General features: G+C 61.2%; 1 protein-coding gene across 3 annotated transcripts in view; it reads left to right on the top strand.

Moving 5' to 3' along the window:
- CDK5RAP3 (CDK5 regulatory subunit associated protein 3) overlaps positions 1-10,189 on the top strand; it is a 28,979-nt gene extending 18,790 nt beyond the window's left edge. For 2 of the 3 annotated variants that reach the window (XM_073326350.1, XM_073326351.1), the window contains exons 2-14: positions 314-359; positions 1,101-1,232; positions 1,741-1,841; positions 2,543-2,591; positions 3,187-3,365; positions 4,900-5,036; positions 5,979-6,123; positions 6,981-7,109; positions 7,515-7,599; positions 8,350-8,438; positions 8,884-9,089; positions 9,325-9,496; positions 9,913-10,189. In XM_073326350.1, coding sequence (XP_073182451.1) covers positions 314-359; positions 1,101-1,232; positions 1,741-1,841; positions 2,543-2,591; positions 3,187-3,365; positions 4,900-5,036; positions 5,979-6,123; positions 6,981-7,109; positions 7,515-7,599; positions 8,350-8,438; positions 8,884-9,089; positions 9,325-9,496; positions 9,913-9,978 — 1,536 coding nt within the window. In that variant the 3' untranslated portion in view covers positions 9,979-10,189. Of the gene's footprint in view, positions 1-277; positions 360-1,100; positions 1,233-1,740; positions 1,842-2,542; positions 2,592-3,186; positions 3,366-4,899; positions 5,037-5,978; positions 6,124-6,980; positions 7,110-7,514; positions 7,600-8,349; positions 8,439-8,883; positions 9,090-9,324; positions 9,497-9,912 lie in introns of those variants that run through there. The other variant, XM_073326348.1, reaches the window with a different exon arrangement.
- Positions 10,190-20,645: the final 10,456 nt, after the last annotated feature.

The following is a 20,645-nucleotide window of genomic DNA, read 5'->3' as shown; positions in this document are numbered from 1 at the left end:
TGTCTGTCCAGGAAAGTAGAGCATCCAAGTCTGGATCAGCACCGCAAGAGACTAGACCTTTGCCCTCTGTTAGGACATGGAACCCCAGGGCTGGGGAGCATCGTTTGCTAGGAGCTGGGGTTGCAGGAGAGTGTCAGAGATGGGCTCGGAGCAGGAAATGCTGGAAGATGGCAGATGCTAGGGGTGTGGGTGGGAAGGTGTGTTGGATGGGGAGGATTACAGGCCGTGCACTGGCTTTGTTTCCTGCATTATCAGGCTTTGTTCATCCAGAAGATTCTCCCTGTTTATTGCAATGTATGTCTCTCCTCGCCAGGACTGTCAGAATTTGCCGATTGACATCCAGACAAGCAAGCTGCTAGGTAAGATACTCGCTCCTGTCTCTGGCTGGAGAGGGAGGGCATTGTGGTGCATGTTTTTATGCACCGGGAGAGGGGCACATGGTGGAGAGGGTGAGGGGTTAGGTCGGCCAGAGAACTGGCTGTCAGCACGCGCAGAAGTTTCCTTCCACCGTGAAGCTCATGTCCTTCTGATTTCAACAGGACTCAGGAATGAGGAGAATTTGTCTTCATTTCTCCCGTTGGGATGAAACCCCAGAGGAAGCGGAGCAGAGTTGCCCCTGTCAGCACAGGCCTTGTATAGATTAGTGGGGTCAGCGTATGGGTGGGGTGCTGGCTTGCCAGTCCTGGCGACTGGAGTCCTCCCTTAATCCCCCGAACAGGCCGGGTGCGGATCCCCAAGCACACTGACGTGCCTCCTCCTTGCTCAGGGAAGTAAGAGAGAAGTTAGTTCATTCTTTATCTCTCTCTGCTGAGACAGGCAGCAAGGAGTGAGGGGGGGAGCTTGTGTTGCAGCCCCCCCCCCCGGAGACCCTCCAGCTCAGAGAGGCTACTGAACAGCTGCCAGAGGGTGACGATGGCTTCTAGTCACTACCCATTTTGACCGCTTTTGCAGCAGCTGCATAGAGGTGAGGGACTCCTGTCCCTGAGCCAATGACCGGAAACGCCCCCCCCAGCAGTGCCCTCCCTCTGCTGTCTCCCGGCTGCCCCTCGCTCCCGCTGGCAGACACCGAGGTGTTTAACGTCCGTGTGTCCCCGCTACAGACTGGCTGGTGGATAGGAGACACTGCAACCTGAAATGGCAGAGCCACGTGCTGACTATCCGGGAGAAGATCAACGTGGCCATTCAGGACATGCCGGAGAGCGAGGAGATCAAGCAGCTGCTCTCGGGATCCTGTGAGTGGAGCTGGGTGGGGGGAGGATCTCCCTGACGCAGGCTTGGGTGCCAGCATCTGAAGCAGGGGTGGCAGGACCCATTAATGCAGGGGATTTGCCGTGAAGGCTGTTGACGTCCGTGGGGCCTGGTCAGTTGTTTGGCATTCTGTGGCCCCAGTAGCAGTTCGCTGCTGCGATCGAGGGTCGTGAGCGTGTCCATCCTGGGGCTGAGGTGCTTGTGTGTCTCCCTCCCTGCCCCCAGTCACCTCTCGCATGCACTAGGCCCATTGCAGATGCCAGAGGAATCCAGCCCCAAGGGCTTCGGGTATTACAAACGTCCCTGTTTAGAAAGGAGACAGAAGCCCAGTGACATGTGCCCCCTTGCCCTGTTGCTGCCCCAGTGTACAGTGCCAAGGGCTGGAGCTGTGCTCAGCAAACCTGGGCTCCTCACCCTGTCACCCGGGGCTGAGGGGGGGAAGGGCATCGCATCCCGTCTGCTGCCATCTCAGCTCTCTCTGTCTCATTCCAGATATTCACTATTTTCACTGCCTGAGAATTGTGGAAATTCTTAAAGGGACCGAGGCCTCCACTAAAAACATCTTTGGTCGCTACTCTTCCCAGCGTATGAAGGTGAGCAGCCTGTGGAGTCGGACTTGTCCAAGAATTTGCCAAGTTGGTTCCACTTTCAAGCAAGTCGGGCTGGGCTGGGCTGTTAGCGGGATGCATGGAGCCAACATCTCTAGGGTGCCGATTTGAATCCAGCCTGAGTCAACAGCAATTAGAAGCTGTTGCTCTCTGGGGCCTGTACAGCGGCCCCTATGTGAAACAAGTAACAATAATCCCTAGCTCTTATCTAGTGCTTTCCATCAGTGTCGTCATCTCCATTGTACAGATGGGGAAACTGAGGCACGGAGCAGGGAAGTGATTTGCCCCAGGTCACTCAGCAGGCCTGTGGCAGAGCCAGGATTAGAACCCAGGTCTCTTGAGGCTCAGTCAGGTGCTGTATCCACTAATCAACCCAGATGGGTGGATGCTGTCAGTTCAGTGCCTGTGTTAGAGGGTACCTGGCGCACAGCCCACCATCTCAGCTGAGAGGCCCTGCACCACTGAGCCACGGGTCTGCGGGAAGCTTGTGCTGCCGTTGCCTGATTGGCTCTGGGCACCTTTCCCAAGCACTGAACTCCCCCTTCGCCGCCAAGTGTGGCCGCGTGCCCTGCCCCTGCTTGTTCTTTGGCTCTCACGCTGCATGGGCTGGTGCTCAGGGGCTTTGTGCTTCTCCAGCTGCATTTGGCATCATCTCAGCCTCTCCCTTCTTCTGCTCTCTGTTGCAGGACTGGCAGGAGATCCTGTCCCTGTATGAAAAGGAAAACACCTACCTAGGTAAGGCAGCCTCACCTCACCGCAGTGGGACATGCAGGTGTTTAGCAGGGGGCAGCCGCCTGCTTTCTTCCTGCCGGAGCTCTGGGTGTGACTTGCTGGGGATGGCATCTGCCTGGCGTGAGCTCACCTGTACTCCCAGCTCTCACGTGCTGAGCCAGGTCCCTGCGTCCTGTCCCATCCCCACTTCCCTCTGCCTTTTGCAGCCCGTATAAAGGAGTCATTCACCCAGAGCTGCGTGAGGGCGGGGAGCACAGAAGCCGTTCTGCACCGGCGGCAGTAACCGTCTCAGCAGTGTCAGAACTAAGGCACGTAGGCAGGGGTGGCGGGGACGTGGCTGCGGTGGCTTGAGCACTGTGCCCATTCTGGCATAGAAGCCTTCGCTCTCCCGGCCCAGAGCTCAGCACTGGAATTGCATGTCCTTAAAGTGAGTGGTGGGGCTGGGGCGAGTGGGGCAGCGCTAGGAGAGAGAATCCTCCTGCGGCCTCGGCTTAGGGGCTGTTCGGCCCCGTAACCTGCTTGGCCTGGCTTTCCAGGTAGGAAAGGTCGGTGCCCCACGCATCTCCTCTCCTGTCTGTCCCTTCCCCACCCTGCACAGTGGAGCTCGCCAGCCTGCTCCTGCGCAACGTCAGCTACGAGATCCCGTCCCTGAAGAAGCAGATCAGCAAGTGCCAGCAGCTGCAGCAGGAGTGCAGCCGCAAGGAGGAGGAGTGCCAGCTGGGGGCCGCCGAGATGCGGGAGCGCTTCTACGCCTCCTGCAAGCAGTACGGCATCACTGTGAGTCCCTCGCTGTGCCCCGGAGGGGCCGGGCCTGCTCAGAGAGCCTGGACGCTGCCTTAGCCCTGCACAGCACCCACCGTGCCCGGGAGGGGCTGGGCCTGCTCAGAGAGCCTGGACGCTGCCTTAGCCCCGCACAGCGCTCGCCGTGTGCCCCCCTGTGCCCGGGAGGGGCCGGGCCTGCTCAGAGAGTGTGGGCAATGCCTTAGCCCCGCACAGTGCTCGCCATGTGCCCCCCTGTGCCCGGGAGGGGCTGGGCCTGCTCAGAGAGCCTGGACGCTGCCTTAGCCCCGCACAGCGCTCGCCGTGTGCCCCCCTGTGCCCGGGAGGGGCCGGGCCTGCTCAGAGAGTGTGGGCAATGCCTTAGCCCCGCACAGTGCTCGCCATGTGCCCCCCTGTGCCCGGGAGGGGCTGGGCCTGCTCAGAGAGCGTGGGCAATGCCTTAGCCCTGCACAGCGCTCACCATGTGCCCCCCTGTGCCCGGAAGGGGCTGGGCCTGCTCAGAGAGCGTGGGCAATGCCTTAGCCCTGCACAGCGCTCGCCGTGTGCCCCCCTGTGCCTGGGAGGGGCCGGGCCTGCTCAGAGAGCCTGGACGCTGCCTTAGCCCCGCACAGCGCTCACCATGTGCCCCCCGGTGCCCAGGAGGGGCCGGGCCTGCTCAGAGAGCGTGGGCAATGCCTTAGCCCCGCACAGCACCCACCGTGTGCCCCCCTGTGCCCGGGAGGGGCTGGGCCTCTCCTTTCTGAGAGGGTCCCAGCTCCTGCCACCTCTCCCCCATCGCTTAGATCCCTGGGCCTTCAGTGCCCTCTCCAGTGACCCACCCCCATGGTATTGGACCGCTCTCAGCACTGCACAGCCATTCCCACCGGTGCCCTGAACAGCCCTGCCCCTGGCTCTTCCTCACCTGCCTGTTACCAATGGCTCGTCCCAGGAACCTCCCCGTTTCCAAACCTCGGGGCCTCGCCAGGACCCTGGGCATGCCTTCCCCGCACCCCTGGCAGGCTGTCTGAGCAGCCGAGGGCCAGATGTGCCTGTCCGAGGGGGACACCTGCATTGGAAAGTGCCTCTTCCACCCCCGCACCCAGTATTGAGCTGGCTCCTTGCGCCCAGGCTGCTAGTGCCAGGTTTGTGCCCGTGGGACTGCTCGTTCTACCACTGCTCACCCCTGCAGATCCACTGGGCTCCGGTTCCTCTGCTTCTCGTCAGCTGCCCCACCTGCCGCTTCAGCACCACGTGCTGACAGGACAATCGGATCCACTCGCTCCTGCCTGTTCTGCGCTCCAGCAGCTGAGCATCTTCCCCGGGGGCTGTCCCCTGGCAACCCCACCCCAGCTCCCCCTGGCTCTGTTGGTGGTCTCCTGGCCTTAGGCCAGCTTGCGTTCCAGCATTCTCTAGGGCTCCTTCCTCCACCCATTGCCCTTTGCTGGGATCAAATGCTCCATCCTGGCAGCTCAAGCTAGCCCTGTGGTTTGGCTGGTGACCTGAGTACCCGGGTCCCTGCTCTAATGCATCCCCGCTTGTTCTCACTGGGCAGGGTGATAACGTGCGGCGGGAGCTGCTGGCCTTGGTGAAGGACCTGCCGGCGCTGCTGACTGAGATCGGGGCCGGGGCCCGGGTGCTCTCGGAAGCCATCGATTCATACCAGGCCTGTGTGCAGTTCGTGTGTGAGAGGTAACCAAACACCGGCACTGGGAACGCCAAGCAGAGCAAGGGGGGAGGCAGACTGGTCCCTCTCCTCTCCCCCAATTCGAGCAAGTGTTGATCCTCTGTGCTGAGACTCCCTGTGCTCCGGAACTCGAATCCAGAGGTGTTAACGCTGCTGGGTCGCCCCCCGGTCTGGGCATGTTAAGGAGCAGGCAGGCCAGATGTGCAGAGCCTCTGAGTGGGAGGGGGATTCTGGAGCTTCCTTCTGCTCCAGGGTGTCTCTTTCCTCCCTCCCCGATCCTGCCGGTACGTGGTTTCTGGAGGTCTAACCCTCCCCCCCGCGCCCCGGCTCTGGTTTCAAACCCACCTTTGCTGCTCAGTTTCCTAGCTGAGATCTGCCCTTGGAATTTGCTGATTGTGGAAGCCCTGGGCTTTTCCTGGCTGTTTTGGGCCCGTCTTTAAATACCCCCGTTCCGGACAGAGCACTGCTGGGCTCAGTCCCAGACCCTCTCAGCAGGAGTGAGCTGCCTGGTTTGCTGGCTCCTTGGTGTCTCTCCAAGCTTCCCCATCCCTCCTTGGCTGGGAGGATCAGAGACCGCAATAAGCCTGCTTTAAATCCAAATAAGGTTGCTGTGACTGCAAGGAGAAAGGTGGCTGTAAATTGCCATCCCTGGGCTCTATGTTCCCCCTCTCTGAGCCGCCCACGTCCAGCTTGTGGCAGTGCTGGGAGAAGGGGTCGTTATCTCAGTGCCAGAGAGTCGAGCGGGGTCCTTGTTGCTGCTCCTGGCAGCTGCTGTCAGGGAGATTCCCCGCTCAGAGCTGAGCTGAGGCCCTCACAGCTGATGCAGACCCCCAGCCTGCTCCCCCGGAGCCCCGTGGCACTGCGTGCATCGGTGCAGCTGGCAGGAGCAGAAGGGCTCCCAGTGCCCGGCTGCCCTGACGCTGCCCCGGCCCTGTCGTGTGTTCCAGCCCCCCGGAGCGGGTGGTGCCCCTGCTGCGGCACGTGCAGGAGCGCGGGAACACGACCGTCTATGAGTGGAGGAGGGGGGTGGAGCCCACCACGGTGGAGCGCCCACCGGCGGAGGAGGCGCCCGAGAAGCAGGACGAGGAGGCGGTAGGTGCCCGCCAGGCTGCCATCGAATGGAAGAAACTATGGCCCGAGGGGGGTTGCTAAGCAGGTGGGCCCAAGTCTGAATGCCCAGTTTGCCTTGCATGGTACAGAGGCAGTGGGGCAGGCCCAGTGAATTGACCCAGACTCAACCCAGTCTTTCCTGATTGGCTTATTCTCATGCCCAGCCAGGCCAACTCAGCCCTGCATCTTCCCCAGGGAGAGAAGTTGAGTCCCAGGAGTTCACTGGCAGGCAGAGACCTGAGAAAAGCAGGTCCTCTTTGCTCTGCATGGAGCTCACAGGTCCTGTGGTTTGCTCTGGGGTTTGCTCCTGGGTCCTTCTCCAGAATGTTCCTTCCCCTCCGTGCTGTAGGCTGCGCTGGGCACTGGTTCCGCCCCAGAGGTGGCTGCATTTCTTTGCTGGGGAAAGGAATCCCTAGCGCTTGGGGGGTCCTTCAGTGCAGTGTAAACATACAGGATCACCCTCCTCCCTGCACTTTCCAGCGCTGCCTGGTCATGCCGAGGTACCACGAGAACCGGCGGCTCCTCCGGGACTTCTGGCGTGATTTCCAGCCTCCCGGAGAGCATCTGAAACAAGCTTCTGAGGGTCACCCCTGGCTTGTGTGAAGGGGATGCTGGTCTCCCAGGTGCTTGGGCAGCATCTTCCAGAGCGAGCCGGGATAGCGCCTGGGGGTCCAGAGCAGCGAGAGGAGAGGTGTCTCCGGGGGCCAAGGAGATCAGCTCAGCCTGGAGCTGCCAGCTAGAGAGAGCACAAGGGCAGGCAGCCCCATGCTCCAGGCTCTCGCAGCCTGGTGCCGATTAGAGCTCCTCTCTCGGGGGGTGTCTTGCTCTTCTCATTGCAGATCGACTGGGGGGACTTAGGGGTGGAGTCCGCACCTGCCCCCGTGGGGGTTGATTACAGCATCTCTGGTGAAGACGGAACCCAGGCCGAGGAGGTCGACTGGGGGATCTCACTGGAACCTGACCCACAGGTGGGTGTGTGCTGTACCCCTCTTCCCCCCGCTGAGCAGCCACCAGCCGGGCAGCTACTCACCCCATGGGATCACAGCTGTGCCGCACAGTACAGGCTGGATCCGGTCTGGCTGGGACCCTGGGGGAAGGCGTAAACTGTGGAGGCAATGTGGCCTAGTGGCTAGAGCACTGGACTGGGACTCAGACCTGGGTTCCATTCCCAGCGCTGCCACTGGCCCCGCTGAGTGAGTTCCCGCCCCATGCCTCAGTTTCCCCACCTGTAAAATGGGGATGATCCTATGTAAAGTGCTAGCTCCTGGCTGCTTCTCTCTCAAGGCGAGGGCAGCTCAGGGCTCCCATCCTGGGGGCAGCGCTATGGGGCAGAGCGCCTGTTCTTACAGGAGGCTGCGTTTGACTCGCTGCAGGGAGCCGGCACTGACGGGATAGACTGGGGAGACGGGAGTGGCGGTGACCCAGTGCAGATCACGGTGCTGGAGGCTGGCATCCAGGGTAAGGTCCTCGTTCTCTGTCTCTCCGCAGCCCCAGGGCGGCTGGCAGTGTCAGGGGCAGTCGAGCAAAGTGGGGTGGGTGGCTGGTGCGGAGGCAGGGCGGGGAAGGTACTTGAGAACCGTGCAGCTGGGATCATAACCTCTGCCACCCTCCAAGGTGCCTGTCTGTGGCCTTCTCCTTCCCAGTCTCTAACCTGCGCCGATATTGGCCTCAGAGACTCTGTCACACTGGGGTGCCGGCTGACTCCCTGGCAGAGCTCGGGGGTGTTGGTGGGGGGAATTTTGCTCGGAAGGGACAGGGCGGTGGGGGCTGAGGTTCCCAAATGCGTGGAGCCAGCAGAGCTTTTCCTGGGGTGGGGGAAGGGAGTCAGGCCCCTGGCACGGCCAGCGGGGCACACCTGGCACGTGAGTGGCGTTAGCACCAGACGGAAAATCAGGTAGCCACTAGAGGGCGCCGGGGGATGGCACGTCCTACCTCGGGCACTGGGTTCGCATTGGCTCTCAATGCAGAAGGATGCCAGGTCTGGAAGGAGGCCGGCTGCTCCCCTGGGGGCTTGGCCAGGGCGGCTGGGCCCAGCGCTGTGCTCGCCAGGCCGGTCTTGCTGGGCGGCTGCCCCAGGAAAGTGTGTGGAGCTCTGTGGTGAGGGGCAGTGACTCAAGGCGATCTGGTGCCCGGGTGGGGAGCCCACCCAGACCCTCCGCGGCTGCTCAGTGAGGTCTCCCCCCTGCCCTGTGTGCTTCTCCTGTTCAGTCCCAGCTGGAGTCGCCCGAGGGCCTGATGCTCTGACCCTCCTGGAGAACCCGGAGACCCGGAGCCAGTTCATCGATGAGCTGATGGAGGTATCCCGGGACAGGGCTTAGCACACACTAAGGAATTAAGGGGGAGTGGGGTATGTTGCTATCCCCCTCATACACCTGGGGAAACTGAGTCACGGAGCAGTCTAAGACATACTGCCTCAATGGCAAAGCCTGGAATAGAACCCAGGAGTCCTGAGTTCCAGACCCCCTTGTTCGGACAGTTGGACCCCCCAGAGCTGGCAACAGAACCCAGCGATCCAAACTCCTGGTTATTTCCTGGGAGCTCTGCCCAGAGCCTGCATCCAAAGGATTTCTGCCTTTCTAGTGAGGGCTGAGCTGGCTCATGGGTGGGAAGGGGCCCCGCATCCGGGCCTCTCCTGGGCTGCGGGAACTCTGTGTTCTCCAAGGGGTTTGAAAGGGCCGTGCTCCGCGTACGCCGGGGTGTCCACGCCTGCTCCCCACTCTCCGCCTCCCCGTCCCTCCCCAGCTAGAGACCTTCCTGTCCCAGCGCGTCGTGGAAATGAGCGAAGAGGCCGACGTGGTGTCAGTGAGTCAGTTCCAGCTGGCCCCGCCCGTCCTGCAGGGCCAGACCGCAGAGAAGGTGGGCGCCATGGCGGCGGCTGTCCGGGAGCTGATTGGCCGGCTGATCAACCTGCGGATGCAGCACCTCTTCCTGATCCTGGCCTCCCCAAGGTGCGTGGGGGCCCCCTCCTCTCTCCCAGCCTGCGCGGTGGGGGGGCGAGCCCGTTCTTTCCTGTGGGGATGGGGAGGTTTGTCCTCAAGGGAGGGGACGGTAGGGTCGGGGGGACAGAGTGAAGCTAGCTCTGGGGTAGCCTTTGCAGAGGCAGCCCCTTGGGGCAGGGGGACAGTGGTCTTGGTGGCATTGAAGGGGAGGGTGTTGATGGCGCACCTGGGTCTCGTGGGGCAGGTACGTGGACCGTGTGAGCGAGCTCCTGCGCCAGAAGCTGAAGCAGGCGCAGCTGCTGGTGCTGAAGAAGGAGCTCACGGCGCAGAAGAGGCAGGAGACGCTGGAGGACCAGGGTGCCCTCGAGCCCAAACTCGACCTGCTGGTGCACAAAACCAAGGAGCTGCAGAAACTGGTAAGAAATGGGGAAGGGCCCCCGGCGCCCCTGGCCTTGGGGCACGGGGCCGCTGGTGCGATCTCGCCCCTGTGAGGCGGGGCCCCCCGAGTCAGATCTGACCCACACGGTGCCCCCCTCTCTGTGACACGGGGCCCCAGTCAGATCTCGCCCTCACGGTGCCCCCTCCCTGTGACGCAGGGGTCCCGAATCAGATGCTGCCCGCATGGTGCCCCCTTTCTTTCCCATGTAGCCGCAGGCCCCTGAGTTTGATTTCATGCACAACGGCTCCCAGCCTGTGTAACTCAGGCTTCGTTGTCCTCAGCACTTCCTCCCCCTCCATGGAGTCCCTGCCCCTCCCACCAGTCATCCTTGGGGGGGCTGCCCTCTCCCCCAGTAACCCCACCCTGGGCCTGAACCTGTGCCCTGTCTTTCAGATTGAAGCAGACATTTCCAAACGGTACAGCGGGCGCCCTGTGAATCTGATGGGCACCTCCCTGTGACCTCCCCACGGTGACGCAGCCCCCTACGGAGCCGGGGTCCCCCGAAGGGGCCGGACAGGGGAGGCTTCCCCAGGGCTCTGCTAATCAGGACTTGCTCACGTTGTAAGGAGTAGACATGTACGGGGGGAAGGCTGCTAACTGCGGCTTTTGCCCTTTCCGGGGACTCCAGGCAGCCAGGAGGGAATTGTTCAATAAAGCGGGGGAAGCTCCATCCTCAGCCTGCTCCTCATGTGAATTCACACCTCGATTCCTCTGGCCCGGCCTGCAGTGTCTCTCACTGGGATGCTGGCCCCGCCCCCTGCATGGGGCAGAGACCCCTCCCCTGTGCGTCTACCCAGGACACTGATTCTTCCCCCTGCCCAGGGCAGACCCCCTGTGCATCTCACGGGGACCCTGATCCCTGCCCCGCTTTGAGCAGGAAGATTGTCACTGGGTGGGGACCTAGTGTTCCTTCCCTGGAGCTGCTCCCCCCCGCAATTGGCCCAGCGCCTAGGGATCTGAGCCGGGGTCAGGCAAGAAGTGGGGCTGCCAGCAGGAGCCCTCCTTTTCCCCGGCCCGACGCTCTTCCATCAAGCCACTGCCAAGTGCTTTACCTGGCTGCTTGTTATCAAGACAGCTCCCAGTCCAGCCTGCAGCACCCAGCTGGCCCGTGTCAAGTGCGGAGGCCGGCAGTGCTGCGAAATGCCCCCCAGCCACTGCCTCTGCTCCCCAGGGGCCCTCTTGACCCTTGCTCCAGGCTGGGCCCTGCCCCACCCCTCCCGCTGTGCTCCCGGGCGGCTTTTGGGGTGAGGGTTTGGGGGGGATTCAATTTTAATTTCATAGCAGAGCAGTTGATTCATGGCTCTTTGTCGCTGGCGTTGACTCCCGTAATGACTTTCCATCAAAATGAAAAGTGGAGTGACACCGCTCATTATTCCTGCTGCTTGTTATCTCAGTCGTGGGGGAGGGCCGCCCCCTCCCCACTGCCTTTCAACCGGCTCGGACAGTGAGTGATGGTCCCTATTAATCACCGACCCCGCGGACTCCGGCGGACACGCGCTATCCGCAGGAGAACGGGGAGAGAGATAAGGCACCGGCAACCGCTCCGATCAATTAACGTCAAGAGGCGTCACCCCTCGGCCTCGCCCCCTTTGGGGGGCGGTGATGGCGGGAGTGGGCAAGGCACAGGAAAGGAGCGTTTGCACCTCCTGCACTGATTGGATCCCCCTCCAGTGCTCGCCAGCCCCCAAGGCCAGCTCCGTGCCGGGGTTGGAAGGCCTGTAACCCCCTCGTGGCTCTTCAGCCAGTAGAGGGCACCCCCGGGAAGCTGTTTATTTTGCACATGCTCTCCCTGCCACAGGCCACTGATCCAATCCCGTCTGCTGTCCCGCCTCCTGTCCTCTCCCACCAGCCCATTGGTCCCACCTCCAGCGTGGACCTGGATGCTACCTGGAGTTTCAAAAGAAACCACCTCCCATCCCCAGTCCTTCCCCCGCCCCGCTCTCTGCTCAGCTCCTGCTGTGCCCTCCCCCCAAGGAGCGGGGGGGTCCACCTGAGCTCTGGCAGTGTTGGGGAGAGCACCCACTACGTGCTCAGAGCTGTGCAGTTGGAGAGGAAGAGATCGCCCTGCCCCAAGGAGTTCCCTGTGTGAACATCCGGGGTGGGAGAAGGGATGCAGCCCACCAGCAGAGAAATCTAGGCAGGTGGGGATCTGGGCAGCGACTTGGCTCCAGGTTGGTTTGGGGGTAGGGAGAGGCGGGTGATGGGGTAGAAAGAGACAAGGGCTGAGGGAGGGGCATTGTGCCAGGAGCAGTGTGAGAGTCCAGGAGTAGGTGGGTTGGTGCGTGGCACGGGGCGAAGCCGAGCTAGCAGGGGAGAGGCTTGGCGTTGCCGTGAGCAGTGAGGGGCTGGAGACTGATGGCTCTGCATCCACGGCTGTTGTGGGACTCCCTGGGGGAGGAGAGAGCATTGGGGGCATCCCGGTGCCACCACCCCCACATAGCAGGGAATCCACTGGGCTTGGCACAGCTGGGGCCTGGCATTAGGGTGTCCTGGCAGACCCCTGCCCTCTGCTGTGGGGCTTGCTGCTGGAGTGTGCCTGCCCTGCACCTAGACCCTGCAACAGCAGACGTGGGGCCCCTTGTAGCTTGATAACATAGTGCTGGTGACATTGCCTACGGGCTGGGCCCAGAGCCCATGAGTTCAGTGGGCAACGGGGCCAGCCCTTGGTGAGCTGCTGTCGTGGACAGGCGCTGCCAATCTCCATTAGGGCCCGTCAGCTCTGCCCCGGCACCCCCACACGGGTGGCGTCCTCTCTGCAGCTAGGTACACGTGAGGCAGGCAGAGAGCTTGTCAGCTGTTCGCCAGAATAAATCCAGGGGCAGCGAGTTCCCCCGGTTAACGATGCAGCTTTGCCCTGCACAGCGTCTTTGGCAGGGATGGTCCCAGGCGTGGCGCTGTTTGACGGGGCCAGACGTTGAGCTGAGCTGTGTGTTGATTTCAGATGTGGGCTTTCAGTGCCCTTTGCTGGTATCCCTTGTTCTTTAACTTTCCTTTCAAGGCCCTTCATCCACCCCAGATGCCCCTCGCTGGGACAAGAGGGCCACCGAGGGGCCATCTCAGCCTGGCTGGGCGCTTTGAGCTCCTGCAGGGTGAAAGGGGAGTCCCTCCCCCTGCAGTGGGGGTGGCCCCGGCTCTTGCTGATGTCAGTGGCTCCCTCTTTGGAGTTTACGTTCTACTGGGTGAATCTAGAGTTGGTTGGAGGTGCTGGCTCGAGGGCCCTGGAACCCCCGCCCCCCCGGGCTCAGGGGGGCATTCTGTCTCCATGGCCCGCCCACGCCTGGGCTGTCCGCACAGGGGCTTGCAATTTAACCAGGAACTGGCCTGAGAGCTTCCTCCACTCGTAACCAGCTTCGTCTTTGGGTCTCTGCCTCCCCAGGCTGGGTTTGGGGGTGATAAGGCTGCAGCCCAGACACCAGAAGCTCATCTGCCTGCGGCAGCTCCCCTCACACACATGCCTTGTCCTAATCCCTCCCCCCCACATCTCATTCCCCCAGCCCCCTCCCCAGTCAGGCCCCTTCCCCATCCTGCTCCCAGGCCTGGCGTCGGACCGGCCCATGCTGGGCGGCAGTTACTGCTCCAGATCAAGCTCCCTCGACCGCTCGAGGGGCAGTGGCTGTGGGGGGGTTCCTCACCCAGTGGACGCCTCCTCCCCACATCCCCCTGTGGGAACCTGCAGGGGCTGTGGACTCTGCCTCAGGTGGCCCCAGCGAGATTGTCCCCATCCCGCTCCCTTGCCCAGCCAGGAGGGGTCACTGCTGAGCTTCTCCTGGATGGAATGAGCCCAACCTCTGCCCTCGCCATGCCCTCTCGGCCCAGCTCAGCCAGCCTCGTCGGGCTCCCTTGTGCGGCTGGCCCGTGCGGGCCTGATCCCCTCCTCAATACCCACCTCCCCGTGGGCCTGCTCTGTGTCTGAGTCCACTCCCGAGGGTCCCCAGCCTTGCATTCCTGTGGATCCAAAACAGCCCCATTCCTAGTGCTCCCAGCTGGGCATTAGCAGGGTCGGCTGGGACAGGGAGGTCCAACGCAGCCCTTCCCCCTGTGAGCGGGACTCCCCCACACTGAGCTGATGGACCACTTCTGGGGGGGAGCTATTCTCTGGCTGGATCCCACTGCCCTAGCCTGGTATCTCCCCTGTCTCCTTGCCCCCACCCCATCCCACTGCCCTACCTTAGCATGGCAGAGATGCCCCATCCTGCCTGCTGCCCTTGCCCCCCCACCATGCCCTGCCTGGCCTCCCTGCCCCATTGCCACTCCGCCCGGTCCCCATTTGAAATCAACACAGGTGAAATATTTAAACTTCTCCGGCACGTCTAATCCAAAGTTCTGGGCTATTTCCCACCTTGGCGATCCATTAACGTCGCCCCGCTGCCCTGGCCCCCCGCGCCGCCTCCCCCCAAAACCCCCCGCGCTGCGAACCCATTTGTCAAACGCTGCCGCAGGCTGTGCTTGGCTGTGTCTGAAAGGACGAGGCGCCGTGGCAGGGGAAGGTGAAGATGAATAAAGGGGCTATGCAAATTGCTGCTTAATCTGCAGAGAAACACCCAGGCTTGGGGGAGACTCTCATTACTCCTCGTAACTGTGATTAACGGACGAATTAAACGGCGCCCTTAACTCGTTCCTGGCCACAGGCACGAAGGCCCCAACTCCCTGCCTGGTGCCAGGAGAGCGAGATGGCAGCGAATCCAGGTGGAGCCCTTTCTGCAGCGGGAGGAGGCTTCTGCTCCGGGCGGCAGAGGGTGTCAGAGTGGGGCAGATGAACACTTGTCTCCCAGCCCACTGTGTGCAGGGGGTGCAGAAGCTACCTGTGAATTTGAGGGGGGGCGGATTGTGAGGGAGGGAGAAGGAGCCACCTCCAGGATGGGAAGAGGGTCCTGGGGGTTCCTAGCTTCTCCCTGGCCTACTCCAGCCCCATCTCCCTGCTCTGATCCCGGCCCCATCCTTGTCTCCAGGGCCCGCCCAGGCATGCATGAGTTTACCCAGGAGCAGAGCCTGGCACTAGTCCCCTTCCATCTCCCCCAACTCCGGCGATTGGGGCAGATTTGCTCTTGTCCCCATTGCAGTAATAGGGGTATTGTGTGTATTCCAGTAGCACCCAGAGGCCCCAGCTGAGATCCGTGCCCTGGCACGCAAGGTGCTGTGCAGAGGCAGTCCCTGCCCTGAAGAGATGAGCTGGGAGCATCGTTTGGCCCCTTTTGTCCAGATGGGGAAATGAGGCCCAGAGGGGTGCGGTGACCCGCCCAAGGTCACCCGGCAGAGAACCCAGGAGTCCTGACTCCTGATCACAAGCTGGGTGTGTCATTCTTGTCTGCCAAGGCGAGGGCTCTCTGGGCGTGCCCCCTGGCATGGGTATGGGCAGTGTAACAGGGAGATAGTTGTAGGGGCAATTAGCCAGAGGCAGGCTGCAGCCCTCCCCTGCTTCACAGCCCGGCTCTAGGCTCTTTCAGGCATGTTTATAAGGGCCCCAGGGTGGTAAGTGAGATGGGCAGGCAGTAGGCATGTGACAGCCCCAGCAGGAGGCTGACCAGCCCTGCCCCCCTTTGCACTAAGAAGGGTGCCATCCCCGGGTGGGCTGCCCTGACAGACTCCCCGGTGCGGAGCAAGAAGGTGCTATCCTTGGGGGCAGGGGGTAGGAATGCCTGGCCATCGGCAGGGGGATCCTCCCCCCTGTGCCAAGGGCCTGGGCGTTTCTGCGGGGCGCCCCGGGTAGCAAGGCCAACGGGCGGCACGGACGGACAGTCCATCAAAGCAAAGAGGAAGAGACAGGATTAGGTCCCATCTTTTGTGGTGTCACTTTGTCAATCAGAGTTGGGGGGGCTGTCACAGAAAGCAGGGGATGACGGCTCAGCCGGGCCACTCCCATCACCCCGATTTACTCACACAGACCCAGCTGTCATGGCTATTAAATGGCCCCACTCAGGTGGATGCAACAGGCCAGTCCAGTGCCCCCACTGCCCCTCCAGTATCGGGGCAGGGCCCCCAAACACACACACATTCCCTGCTGCAGTATTGAGTTGGGAGACGGTCCAATTCCCCCACTCGCCCTCCAATATCGGGGCGGGGCTGACCCAGTCCCCCCTGCCAGTATCAGAGGAGGCCCCTGCCTTGCTCCTGTTGCCCCATCCTTAGGGGTAGAGGTGAGTCCAACAGCCCCCATCCCCACTATACGCTCTCTCTCTGTCCCACCTCCTGTTCTCAGCCATGCTGTCCTGGGGCCTGGCTCTTACCGCGGCTCAGTTTGGTGTGGCCTCAGTGAGGGGCCCCGTGCTGGGCATGTCCCTGTTCCAGCTGGCGGGACGTCCACCCCGCCCAGCTCTCCCTCCGCCTGTGAATCACGCTCACTGCCTGTCATGTCTGCTGCTATGCCACGAGCTCACAGCTTCGCTGCAACTGAATTCCACTCCGCTTGCTCCGAAAGCACGGGAGCCCTTTCTTAGATGAGCGAAAGGAGAATCTCCACCGGCTGGTAGCAGTAGAGGGCTTACGAGAGGGCCTGAGCCAGCCAGCAGAGGGCAGCAGACAGAAGGCGACCCAGCAGCTCATTGCTCTAGGTTGTGACCCGTCAGCAATAGCATCCTCCACCTCTCCAGGGACTTTCACCCTGAAGGACCCCAATCTGGCCTCAGTTTACCTGTTGCCAGGGTGAGATGCAGCAGCCACTTCTGGGGAAGGGCACAGCAGCTTTTTAACAGAGCGCAGCCGCGTTGCATGACAGCACAGGACATTGAAGAGATTGTAGTGAAAAGCAGATTGCAAGCTCTTTGGGAGCAGGGACAGTCTTTTTGTGCTGTGTTTGTCCAGCACCTAGCGCCACGGGGCCCTGGTGCACGACTGGGGCTGCTCCATGCTTCCGCAGTAGAAATAATCGATACTAAGCTGAAGAAAGCTGCAGAACGGAATGGCCAAGGGTGAAATACCAGCAGGATTATCCCCTTGATTCCTGCAAAGAGCAACAGACTCTCAAGGATCACAGGGCACCTTGGTGCCCCATACCATGTTGTAGACCCCGAGGATGCGTGACCACAGACCTCACTCCCCCACCCCCACTCTGCCGGCTCTGAGAACCCTCTCGCCAAACAACACGAGACGGGCGGGAGTCAAACACGACGCCTCCAGCCCTCGCTCACGCCGGTGTGAGAGCACCCAGATCTCTATCCCTGGGGCGTCAGACCTCAGGTCAGCGGCTGGTTTCGCTTGGGATTCCTAGTGCTGTCGTCCAGTGCTCCCCGGGGCGCCTCCCAGCCCCCTCTCCCCCTCTGAAAGGATCCCCCCTTGAAGGTGAGCTAGTGCACCTGGGTAACCTCCCCATGATGTGTCCCACTCAGAGCGTTCCCTCCAGCTGGGGATCTCAGAGCCCTTCAGCCTTGCCAGTCCCGCGGGGGTCCAGATTTGCCAAAGTGACTTGTGACATTGGCTGCCCATCTGGAAATGCCTTAAAGGGGCCTGAGCACTTGCCCTCTGAGAACCAGGGCCCTATAAGGTGACTCAGGTGGGCACCACAAAACCACAACTTGTGTTGGTAAATCCAGGGACACCCCAAAGCTGAGAGAAAAGAAGTGACTGGCCCAAGACAGAGCCGAGGTTAGAACGTCGATTTCCCGGCGCTCTGCTCAGGCCTGGGGCTCAGCCCCAGATCACTGGACAAATCCAGGTGCAGGATGCGTGGGTGAATCAAACCTGGATCGAAGATTCGTTGCATCCCTGATCTAAACTCAAGAGGCAGACGCTGCAGGTGGCCCCGGTTGCTGGCTCTCAAGGGAGATTCACCCCAGGCCTGCCCTACACCCCTGATCACACCAGCTGCTACGCCCGAGGGAGGGATCTGTGTGTCTGCCTGAGGGTTGCTAACGGGACCACTCGAGCTGTACCCAGGATGCCGCTTGCCCTCTAGGCAGGCTAGTGCCCAAAGGTCTGTTCTGGGGGTGCTTCAGGCAGCTGGCCCTGGCCGGTTGGAGCCAGGATCCTGGGCGGGCTGGATGTGATGCGGGCGGGCAATTCCTACCCTACAATGGCAGCTGCCCCCAGGGAACAACGGGCCTGATCCTGCCTGGTGCTGAAAACCCAGGCCCCGCGTTGGCTTGGAGGAGCCGGGGAACCAGGGGATGGGTCCAGAAGAGGAGGGGGACAGCTTCTGGCCTGGAACTGCTGATCTGTCGGTTCTCCAAGGGGAGCGTGTTGGGGGGGGGGGTTATTGTTCGAGTCCCCCCACCCTTCCATGCATGAATCAGGAAAGCTGTCCGGTCTCCATGGCGATGGAGAGGGGAAAGAATCCGGGACAGTGTATTTTTTTCCTATCCATAATAGCCCCTTTCTCCGCAGACACAGGAGTCGCCTGTGGAACTAATTCCCCCCCGCTGCTCGGCTCACAAAAGGCCAGGGGGGAGTTTCACACAGCCCCGCGCCCGACCCCCCGTGACCCCGCGCCGCTTTCTGGGGGCCATTCCTCGCCCCCGGGCGCTGCAGCTGTTCCTCCTCTCACACAGCGGGGTCAGCGGAGGGGTCAAGCCTTGGCCTCCCGGGGTAGGGTGGGGAGGCAGAGGGCAAAGGGCTGCACTCTCTTCCCCCCTCAGGGGTCACGCCTGCGATTGGCAGGGAGAAGGGGTGGGATCGGGAGGGCTGGGGCTGGGGGGAGTCCTTTTAATGTGAAATTAAAAGACTCTTTGCAGATGAGCAATCCGTTGGCGGTGCTGCCAGATTTTGCTGTTGTGTGGGAAGCAGTGGGGGGGGGGGTCTGCCGTGTTTCCCCTTCCCCTTCCCACCTTATTACTGTTGTTGCCCGCTGCTATAATTTAATAGGTCCCACTTGGCATCGCCTCGCCCCTTTCCCCCCAAAAAACCCTCTTGCTAGAAAAAGTGTTTTATTAGAATGCCGTTCAGTTCTGTTATTAATATAACTGTCTGGGCGCCGTCCCCGAGATCTGATCGCGCATGAAATATTGGCCTCTAATGCCGATCGCTGTTCCCATTATCTCCAACATTCCCGGGCGATAATGACAGAAAAATAAAATAAACCTCTTCCCCAGCTTGCTGTAATTAGCATTCTGGGCTGGCGGGGGGAGAGGGGGAGAGAGAGAAAGGCAGGTCTGCCTTGTGCTGAGGACTCAGGCAAGCTGTAAACAGAAGGGATAGAGGGGGAAGCTGGAGACAGCTGGGATCTATCTATCTATCTATCCCCATACACAGCCCACTATCTATCTATCTATCCTCATACACAGCCCACTATCTATCTTCACCATACACACCCCAATCTCTCTCTCTCTCTCTATCTATCCCCATACACCCCCAATATCTATATCTATCTATCTATCTATCTATCCCCACACACACCCCACTATCTTCACCATACACACCCCAATATCTCTCTCTATATATCCCCATACACACCCCACTATCTATCTTCACCATACACACCCCAATATTTATCTATCCCCATATACAGCACATTATCTATCTATCCCTATACACACCAAATTGTCTATCTATCTATCCCCATACACCCCCCAATATCTATCTATCTATCTCCATACACCCCCTCTATCTATCTATCTATCTATCTATCTATCTACCACCAGGGTATCTCTGCCCCCACTGGATTCTTGTATCATGTATCTTCAAGGTGTACAGAATCCCAGAGCCGCTTGGCTGGCAGGAAGGCTCAGGGCATCGTACCCCCAACCCTGCCAGGTGGGGATGAGGTTTCATGTGGTCAGGACGTCACCACTGCCCTGTCTTTGGAAGGGCCGGATTTGGGTAGCTTTGTTTTGTGGAGCGTCTGTCAGGTACCACCAGCAGCAGGAGAGAAGGAGGAGAAATGTGTATTGTGTGGGGGTCTTTCCAATGAGGCCTTTCACATCTGAGGCCCTCTCCACTGGCTGTGGCCCCTCTATCCGGGCAGGGCAGTCGCCCCAGGGTCCTCGGCCTACAGTTCTCCTCCTCGCCCTGCTTCATGCCGCCCTGCTGGCTGTGCGGATACTGCCCTTGCCCTTCACGCCGCGGGGAGCCAGCTTCGGTAGCAGCCCAAGTGGCTTCTGAGGATAGCACCAGGTCCTCGGCTGGTGTCCATTGGCACGTCACCGCCTGACGCCAGCTGCAGGGATCTGGCCTGTTAGCTTCAATGGGGGAAGCGCTGATTGACACCAGCTGGGAAGCTGGCCACTGGAGTGTGTTTGGGACCCTTTACATGGCAGGTGTGGAAGGCAGGATTCCCCCCGGGGCAGGGTCTGAAGAGGCCGCCGAGGGAGAGAGCCTCTAGGGCAGCTGTTGCGGGGGGCAGGATTACACAGAGCGGCTGGCAGATGGGTGTGAGGGGGGTGGTGCTGCTCTGCAGGGCAGACAAGGTGGGCAGCGGTGTTCTGCCTGGGCCAGAGCCTGGGGGGACCCCCGCAGGAGGGGCTCCATGCTCTAGATTATCCTGATTATCTGGGAGACCCCAGCTCCCAGCAAACCCCTCCCATTATTCCCCCGACCCGAGTCTGTCTCTGCGCTTGGCAATACCCCAGTGGACAGAGACAGGCAGCGTGGCCTGGTGGTCCCAGAGCCAGGGACTCCGGAGGCCTGATCTAAGCTGGTGCTGCGTTCTCGGGCAAGTGACGCGATCCCTCGGAGCCTCAGTTTCCCCAACAGCGAGGAGGGGATGAATGAGCTCGTGTGCACCGGGGGGTCGGGGCGGGTGGAAGGTCCTCATTGTTAACAGCTCCCTGGCCTGGGATTTTTTGCCCAGCTGAAGGAGGATCTGAGGGTCTTTTGGGGGTTCACCTCTTAATTCCCCTTGTCATCCTCACCCCACTAGCTACCCCGCCATCTCCCAGGCTGCAGGGCTGTGCTGAGCTGGCTCCCCAGCTCAGGCCTGCCTGCCCCGTGCTCCTGATTTGCATTCCACTCCGTGCTTGCCACTCCATCCTCATTCTCCGCTCCCCTGCTGGCAGGCCCCCTGCCTCCCCCACCCCCTCCCCTTGCCCAAATGAGCTGCACAGCCGCGCGTCGGCAATGCATTATCCTCGCAAGATTGAGGAGCTAATGGAGACCATCCGCGCTGCTCGCCGCCCAGAAAGCCAGACCCTCCCCGTGCCAGGAGCGGGCAGCGCCTCGGAGAGCCTGAGCTGCCGTGCACCCCCTCGTGGGGGACAGTG

This window comes from Lepidochelys kempii, chromosome 27 (assembly GCF_965140265.1).
Source record: "Lepidochelys kempii isolate rLepKem1 chromosome 27, rLepKem1.hap2, whole genome shotgun sequence".
Lineage (NCBI taxonomy): Eukaryota > Metazoa > Chordata > Testudines > Cheloniidae > Lepidochelys > Lepidochelys kempii.
Note: the sequence above shows the minus strand (reverse complement) of the source record. Positions and strands in the feature narration are given on the sequence as shown.